The sequence below is a fragment of the Cyphomyrmex costatus genome, unplaced genomic scaffold (genome assembly GCF_001594065.2).
Source record: "Cyphomyrmex costatus isolate MS0001 unplaced genomic scaffold, Ccosl1.0 scaffold907, whole genome shotgun sequence".
Lineage (NCBI taxonomy): Eukaryota > Metazoa > Arthropoda > Insecta > Hymenoptera > Formicidae > Cyphomyrmex > Cyphomyrmex costatus.
The window spans coordinates 206,353-215,964 of record NW_017280492.1 but is presented as its reverse complement, the minus strand read 5'-3'; the positions used below and the strand labels follow the sequence as shown (position 1 = coordinate 215,964).

At 27.0% G+C, this 9,612-nt stretch overlaps 1 protein-coding gene across 1 annotated transcript; it reads left to right on the top strand.

The window, feature by feature from the left end:
- Positions 1–1,907: 1,907 nt before the first annotated feature.
- Positions 1,908–8,446, top strand: LOC108781768 (aminopeptidase Ey-like; the record flags this gene model as incomplete). The annotated part of the gene is made up of 10 exons (XM_018549845.1): positions 1,908–2,350; positions 3,087–3,270; positions 3,654–3,804; positions 4,908–4,989; positions 5,473–5,538; positions 6,308–6,603; positions 6,667–6,944; positions 7,577–7,764; positions 7,892–8,230; positions 8,368–8,446. Coding segments are annotated over exons 1-10 (2,106 nt in total), but the record flags the coding sequence as incomplete, so codon positions are not given.
- Positions 8,447–9,612: the final 1,166 nt, after the last annotated feature.

Here is a 9,612-nt window from a genome sequence, read left to right as displayed (position 1 = left end):
AAACTGACTTCAAATTCGTAATCAGCGACCCCAAAAACCCCCGAGTAGCGAGTTTCAAGCGAATCCGATAAATTTTCCAAAAAAGTGTCCGCCATATTGGTTTTTTGAGGTTTTTTCAAAAACCTGATGTGATGGGGTTGAATGGGCCTCGGATTCGGATTCAGCGACCCAAAAAACATAGAAAATATATAGTCAGACCCCCAGATCAGAATTTTTTTTTTTTTTTGTGTGGCTGTGTAATTAGTTATTAAATGTTTAACAGATGTATTGTACCTGTTAAATATTGTGCAGTTAATATAACTATTTTGTAAAACTTACAGTAAAAATTATTCTATGATGTACAATGTACATACATACGTTAATATTCGTTTTATTATATAATAAAGAAACATTTTTACAGATAAAATAAATCGAAAATCGCAGCATGAATCTCTCAAAACTGTTATTACTTATACTAACATTAAAATACTCGAAATCTGTTTATATTCATCATTATTTAAATAATAGTTTGAAATTGTTCGGAATTCGTTTACCGATTTACGTGAAACCAGACCATTATGAGATTACGTTAGAACAACAGGATGAAGATAGTAACAAACAATTCTTCCGTGGTATGTGCCTTATCTTCGTCAGACTGTATTCTACATCGCGTAAAATATATTTGCACGCACAAAAACCATATATAGAATTAGATACAGTCGTTATATATAAAAGAAATTCAACACATGGAATTGAACTGGATAAAGTTACATATTATAATGATAATCATATATATGAATTCTTGTTCAAAAATGACCTAATAAAGGGACATTATAAGTTGGAAATAAAATTCTCTACTTTTCTGGATAATAATGGAGAAAACTTTTTTGAGATGGACTATAAAAATTTGGCCGGACAAAATGAGTAAGTATATGTTAATATGTGCGTGCAATTCATAAATTTTGAATTAAAAATTGCATAAAACGAAGAATCCGTTTAGAAAAATATTTTAAATTTTTTATGTAAAGTAGGATCATAATTGCAAAATGCTTTGATTGGAGTCGTTTTATTGCTGTTAAAGCGAATCATATTTAATAACCTTTTGGTTAATTTATATGACAATCATGAACTTAAATTTCTGGAATTCCCAACTTATTACTTTTTAATTATAATTTCAGTGTCGGAAACAATTAAGATATATAGTATAATATAATAGTAAAAATAAATCAAGTGAGTTAAATACATGATATTGTTTGAGATTTCAATATCTTTTTAAGTCATTTGACAACATTTCAAAAATTTAAATCACTGTGACCGTCTAACGGACGATAATTGTCGCTGTATTGATTATAAAGAGTAGATATTATTTTGAATAAAATAAATTTGTGTGTGTGTGTGTGTTTTAGACGTTGGTTTACTTTATGATTTTTATTTCAAAACTTGTATTTTCAAAGTAACCTCCGTTCTTTTAAATGAATAAATTGTATGATTCTTGTACATAATAATAATGTTTCCAATTACTTCAAATGTAAAAATATTAAGAAATATCAGTAAATTAACAGTTTACAAGATATTTTACATTATATTCTGTAGTATAATATATAGTGATATGAAATATTAAATATCTCGTTAAAGTTTAACTTTTTATTAATTGTACTTTAATACTTTTGTGAACAAAATAATGAAATAAATTAATTAGTATAAAGAAAACACATTTTAATTTAGAAAAAATATAAAAGGCACAATGGATAATATTTTAAACAAAACATCTATGTGTTTTCTTTACACCAATTGATTCACTTTATTATTATTTCATTTATGAAGAAATTAAGTTATACAAACAATTATTAAAAAATTAATAATAATAGTTTAATATCAAAGTTGAATATTTGTCAGTTTTGTGAATATCATTGAAATTTTACAGGTGGATGCTTGCGACACAATTTTATCCAATTGGTGCTCGACAAGTATTTCCATGTTTCGATGACCCATCATTTAAGGCAACTTTTAACATTTCTATAAAGCATTTTGCTCATTATATGGCACTGTCGAATATGCCAGTACGAAATACAAATAGAGCTAGTTTAACCATGGAGTGGACACACTTCCAACGAACTCCCGTAATGTCCACTTATCTTCTGGTGATTATGCTGTCCGATTTTCCTAGGACTTCTGTCAAAGAAATAAACTTTAGATATCATAGATCACAACCGGAACTCGGTACAGAATTTGCACAAAGAGTTATTCAGAATATAAGTTTACATTTCAAATCTGAATGGCTACGTTTCCAAAAGCTTCCAAAAGTGGACCATGTTGTATTACCGAATTTCCTACGCAATGGTGTGGAATATTGGGGACTTATTTTTTATAGGTAATTTATATAATTAAAAGGAAAAATGTTAAACGTTAAGTTATTGTATTAATATCATTAATTATTTGCTTAATTATAGAATACTTACGTACATAACGTATATTTTTTATGTATTAACTTCAAAAAACACTATAATACTTCTTCGCTGGCACGTCCATAATTTGTGGCCTGGTAGACACAAGAAAGTTTTGAATTTTTAACGTAAAAAATGTATAAATAATAGAAAGAGAAAAAGAACAAACTAATTTATTAAAAATATAATAACTTTCAGAATAAATATTTTAATATGATACGTTTTGTACATAATAAAAATCAAAAGAATATTTAAAGAAAATACGTGCTCTTATTTTAAAAGATATTAGACAGAATGTGAATGAAAACTTATTAATTTGATGTTTTACATAATATAAGGATATGAAGATTAAATAAAAGAAATTGCAATTTATATTATTTAAATAATTATATATATATATATAACTTGCACTCTCTTGGTTTCAAACCTTTTTAATTACATAAAAATTCTTAAAATTTCAGTTTTTCGCGATTATTTTTCCTATCAATTTTACGGCTATAGTAGGCTCACAATAAAAAAAAAGTAATAAAATTCACTACAAAATTCTCTGCTGATCGTAATTCTAATCGGAACCTTTACCTTTTTGTGTTTTAAGTATCCTCAAGTGACTGAACTATATGATAAAAATTAAAAAATGATATTTAATTGACAAATGGTTTTCAGGGAATCAGATATTCTCTATATTGAAGAATTATACTCTGTTGGACGCAAAGTAGATATCGCGCGTCTAATAGCACAAAAAATAGCATATCAATGGTATGGTAATCTCGTTAGCCCTCGTTGGTGGTCTGATGCGTGGCTGTATGAAGGTCTGACTACGTTACTCGCAACAGATGCTATTAATAAAGTTGGTTCTCTTAAATTATTATAATATCTTTGGCGCTGCATCATTTATGTACTAAAAATGTACTAAATGAACTAAATAAACTAAATGAACAAAAAAATTATTATAAAAGAAATAGTACTTTATGAAGCTTGCTTCTAATGTCGTAGAAACAATATTTCTTATTAATACGATACATAATTAATGATAGAAAGTTTTTAAATTTTGTAAAATTACTTTTTTCCATCAAAAATGCTGACTGCTTTTCTTTCTCAAATGTATAAGTTTAACGATAGCAATAAGAAAGGATGCTAATATATTATATGCACATATAATATATTAGTAATGCAAATATCAATTTTTATTACACATCAATCAATTAATCACATTAAAAATTTCATTTTTAGACATATCCAGAATTTCGTATATGGGATTTATTTATAGTTCAAATTCAACAAGAATCTCTTCGTTTAGAATCCATCATGAAGCCTGTTTCATCGGAAGTCAATACTCCCTCTGACATCAATTTAGTTTTCTCTTTTGAATATTATTTGAAAGGTAAAATTAAAAAAATTTATTTTAATATTTTTGTCCATAAATTGCAAAATGTAAGTAGCAAGAGCAACTTTAAAGGATTAAATACGCGTCATTTAGATTTTGATTTATACTATTCTTATATAAAAGCAAAAAGAAACGAGAAAAAAGATTTTATTTTTTCTTGTAGAATTAATGATAATTTAATATAAGAGATGAGAACATACCGTAGAGAGTACATCGGTCAAGCTAGATTTCGAGTCCTTTTATATGTATTATATAATGCGTATGAATTTATATACTACGTTTGTAGATTTTTAATTGCGCGCTGAATTGTTTTTTCAGACTTGAAAATCGAAAGATGCGCAAAATACATCAAAATTGTTAAATTCTTAGTCAATTTAACTCGTGATAACACTGAGGTAAGTTAGTGGTGTTGCATTTCAAGTCTGAAAAAACAATTCAACGAGCAATTAAAAATTTACAAACGTATTAGTATATAAATTCACATTGTATAGCTGCACTCGAGATCTAGTTTTATGGGGGGCATGTTTTCAATGGTATTTATTAATTTAAACTTTCACGATCTAAAAAGATTTGATATTGCTTAATAGTAAAGAAATCAGCCCTATGATGACCTTGATACTATATGATACTATATATTAACCATGATCCTCGAATGATCTTCAGAATAGTTTAGCCATTATTCATTTAAAGTTATTAACAAAAAAAGAGAATTTGAAAAGTTTCTGAAATACAATATATTATATGTAGAACAGCATGGACACAGCAAGTTCCATCCCCCCCTCCCTACTTTATAAGGAGCTATTCTATTAACAAAAAACTACACAAATAGATTTGAATTGAACCTCGTTTTGCGTGGAATGTTGAAAATATTGATGGGCATAATCGATTTTTTTAACCAGTTATACTAAATAGATGTGACTAAATACGTGTGACTTTATTCGTTAATAACTTTTTAAAGAATAATAAGCGATAGTTGAAACTTTCTCAAGATCACTCAGGATCATGACTTTGACGACATATGTCAAGATCAAATTCATTATTAGGGCTGAAGGTTCTGCTATATTAAATAATTACCTTCTTTATTATGTATATTGCCATAGGACCTGCTTTATTGCGTATGTTACGATATACAGTTAATAACGAAGTGTTTGGAAGAGCTGTGGAGAAGTTTCTAGATTCTTAGTAAGTATTGTAACAAGTAACTAAGGATTAATTAAAAAAATCGAACGTAATAAATATAAGAAATAATATTCGTAAAATAAGTAGATCATAAAGTGTATTTCATTTATTTTTCATATTATATTTTTTATTTATATTTAAATTAACAAGATAATCAATAGGCTCAGACGAATAAATCCAAAAAAAATTAATGAAATGCCGATATGACCGATACAGAAAAAGACTCATTTATATTTTTATACATATACATTATATATCTGTCATGTTTTGTTGAGCGGGCATTGCAAATGGTATTCTTTAATGTATAAGAGAGAGAGAGAGAGAGAGAGAGAGAGAGAGAGAGTTAAAAGAAATTTAACCAAAACAAATTTATGTTATATTCTATCCTTATCAGTTTCTTAAATTTTCTCTTAATTACTTGATCTTCTATCCTTTTATGTCTGATAATATTATAATTATAATATAATTAATGTTTTTCTTGCTTAGCTCGACGAATGCCGATGAATTCTGGATCTCTTCGGAAGATGCGCTAGAAACATTTTTTCCAGAGAGGTTTGATATAAAACAAAATATATATATGAATACTTTTCAACAATTAAAATATTTTTACCTTCCTACGGCTTATGCATATTTTCTTTCTTAGTACGGCAACAGCCAATCATTTTTGGGATGTTCTGGAGAAAACAATTGCTTTTTCTACATTCAATATGTATACCCGGTAAAAAATACTTCATATATTATATAAATACATGTACAACTTTTTACAACTTTTGCAATAGTTAACGAGGTTATTAATTTCTAAAAATCGTTTAATAAACGCGCATCCACTCGGCTTACCGCTAAATGCAAACGCGCAGCATTATATGACCACTCAGCGCGAGCAGGTATTTTCTTTTTCAGCGTTGCCAAGTAAGGTTGCGCGTTTGTTGTCTAATAAATAAATAAATAATAAGTGATATTCTTTGCAATATATTAGAATAAATTATCAGAGTTATTTAGATTTTAAATGTAATTTGACTCTTACTTCGCCATTGTTTAACTTATTGATTATTATTAAATAAATAACTCCTTGCGCATCCAGCAACACAAAATGGTGTACAGTAGACAGTCTATTTTGCCGCATATATACATATATTTGGCAGTAAACCGTACTATATAACGATGTTTAAAAATATTTCGCCAATTATTGCGAAAATTGCAAAATGGCACATGACTCTTTAACACAGTTTAATCAACTCTACCTACCCATGAGAATTCTGGAACAAAAGTTCTGAGACCCCTATATATAGTTATGTTTTTATGAAAATTATTTACTGGATAGGTCTGATGTATCATCTAGGATGGATAGTTGGATTTATTCATCAAAACATCCTCCTGTGTTAAAAATGACAAAGAATAATTCTAAATCAGTGATGATTTCGGTGGAAGATAATTATTTGCTGCATGAAACAAAACCATGGATACCTGTTACACAAGTTACATTGCAACACGATTTTGAAATAAAAAAGGATCCTGATGTCATATGGCTGAATCCATCCAATGATCCCACTAAATCATATACTACCTATATAATCGATAACAATTTTCATTGGATAATACTCAATGTAGAACAAGCTGGTAAATATTTTTAACAAATTATATTTATATTTACTTTTAAAATATTTTATATTTGTTTAACAGGATATTATCGCGTTAATTATGAAACTGACAATTGGCTAAACATTTCAAATTACTTGAATGATATCAATAATTATACAAATATACATGTTCTCAATCGTGCTCAACTTATTGATGATGCTTTTTATTTTCTTAAAAGAGGACAACTTAAATTGTCCGCATTTCATAAACTTGTGGAATATTTACAGTACGAAACAGATTATGTAGCATGGTTTCCTATGTTCAAAGGTCTTGAATCTATATCAACTTACTTTTTGTTTTCAGAAAGTAATGATTTCCTGGTATATATAACATTTTATAATAATATTAATATATAACGCAATAAGAATGTATTGATTTAAAATAGTTCACATAAAATGTTGTTTTCAATTAAATTATTTTAAGCAAATCTCAAAAAATATTATACAGGGTGTTTAACAAGTAATGAAAAATTCTGTCGCATAAGGGTAGAATGGACTTCACTAATTCGAAAAATCCTGTACCACTTTGCAATTTTCGCAATGGTTAACGAGATATGAATTTTTAAATATAGGCGGTGGTCTGGGAGCTCATTGTGGTTAAACATCTTTTGACCCTTTATGTTATTTTTCATTTATAATTTATTTATGTAATTTACATTGTGTTTGATGGCTAAAAAATGAGCCTTATTGTAATAAATTATAGATTTTGCTTGATATATATCAGCGTTTGCGTAAATTTATCTGCGCTTAACTCCTAGTGCTCTTTTCTCTCCGAGTTTATTTTTGAAAAGATTTAAAATTGTACTTTCTATATTCGCATTTTATTTTTAGGAAAATAATAGAAAAATATAAGAAAATAAGTGCACGCGCGCATGTGTGCGACTATTTACATTTAATTCCTTTTAAAAACATATTTAAAAAATATCAAATGTATATTATTTAACAATTTTTAGGGAACTATAAAAAATGTTTTGACCAAACTCCTTCGTAAGATTGGATATATAGAAAGTTTTGAGGATAACCTTACTAAATCTTTAAAACAAGAAGCTGCAAGATGGGCATGTACTTTCAACATAATGCACTGTATATATAGTGCTAATGATATGTTAAAATTTTATCTTCAAAATCTTGATTCGTACACGTAATAAATATTACAATTTTTTATGTTATACATTTCTTTCTATCTGGCTGTTAAATTATTTGCTCAAGATACAAGATTATAAAAAAATAAATTTTCTAATAGACTGTTTCATTTTTTGGAATTATAGAATTTTACCATGGTGGAAAAAATGGGCATTTTGTAACGGTCTTACGTACACTGAATTTAATGAAGATGCTTTCTGGTTAATGTTCTATAAATGGCAAGACTCTAATGATGACGCATTAATAAAATATATATCTTGCAGTAGATCTTCTGATGCTATGTACCATTATATTAACCTAACAAATAATGCATCAGAAAATTGTAATTCTGGAAATCAATGTAAGGATGCAAATATGCTAGCCAAAAAACGTGTTAATCGTTTCTTGTACATTGTTGCAAAAAACTCAAAAGAAGATGTAATATTTGATTACATAAAAGAAAATTATGACAATATAAAACCAAGGTAATATCATTTTTTTATATATATCTTTATTAATATAAATGTAATATAAATATAATGAATATTGATAAGATAGAACAACATAATAATATAAATATAATGAATATTACTCGTATCAATTAAAAACATCTTGTTCATAGGGAAGTTAGTACAGTTGCAACATTTATTATTATGATTAATCACATATATTATTCGCCTAAACTTGATGAGGTAAATTATAATTTTATCTATTCATATTATTATTTTTATCAAACATTAAAATAATCTGTTTCAGATGGAAAAATTAAAGCAATATCTTATACACACAGAAACAGAAAAATTTATTATTGGTACTTCCTATGTACTTCTTGACCACAAGGTGTTCCTTGAAGAGGTAAAATAAATAATTTCATGGAACTTAGATGCATATTCAATTTTTTATTAATAAGTATATTTTCCTTTATACATTTTATCTCGATGAATATAATATCTTGTTTTAATTAACTCATAATTGTACACAGAAATCTTTTTATTTAAAGTTAATACTTATTGAATTGTTATCGTACAAAAAAAATTATTATGTACATATTTTATTATTATTACTAATAGATTACTGATAAAAATTAATCTGTTTTAGATAAACAATTGCGTGAGAAACAAATTAAATTTACTATCTGATTACATTTCGAGAAAAATAGCGTTACGTAGAGATCAAATTGCGAATCAAAAATTTATGTTTAATCATTTTAGACGTAGCTATTTATAGTGATCAATTTATTTGATAAAATAAAATGATGTATATATTGCGAATAGCTCATTATTTGTTAAAAAAAATTATTCTGTTACATTTATGTGGTTATTTCTTGTAGTGTCCCAATAAAAATTATTTCACGTTTATAATGAGATGTACAACATGTATAATAATTTTAAATAACAAAAACTCCTGTATAAATCAGATAAAAACGTGGAAAGAAAAGGGCATTAAGCATTATCACTGCTTGTGTATTTTACGTTCATGAAACTCTCATTTCATATCTCTCGTATATGTATAACTACGTTTCATCCTTTCATATGTGTTACTTACAACTTATAACTAGTGCAAATATATAGTATGTTATAAACATGTCATAAATTATTATATGATTGTTTAAGCTTTCGCTGTCAGCTCAAAATTATATATATATATTTTTGGGCTATAATAATACTATATTTCCGGATAATCATAAGATTTACTATCCAATATCGCAGAAAATGTTAGAAAAATTATGTAATGTAATCAATAAGTTAATAACTCAGTTTGTAGCGCACTTGTGAATATCATTTAATGCTGGCAAATATCTTTCAGTCATTCACATCGCTTATTAACTCACGCAGCCAAGCACGCGAGGTACGTCTACTTTTTACAG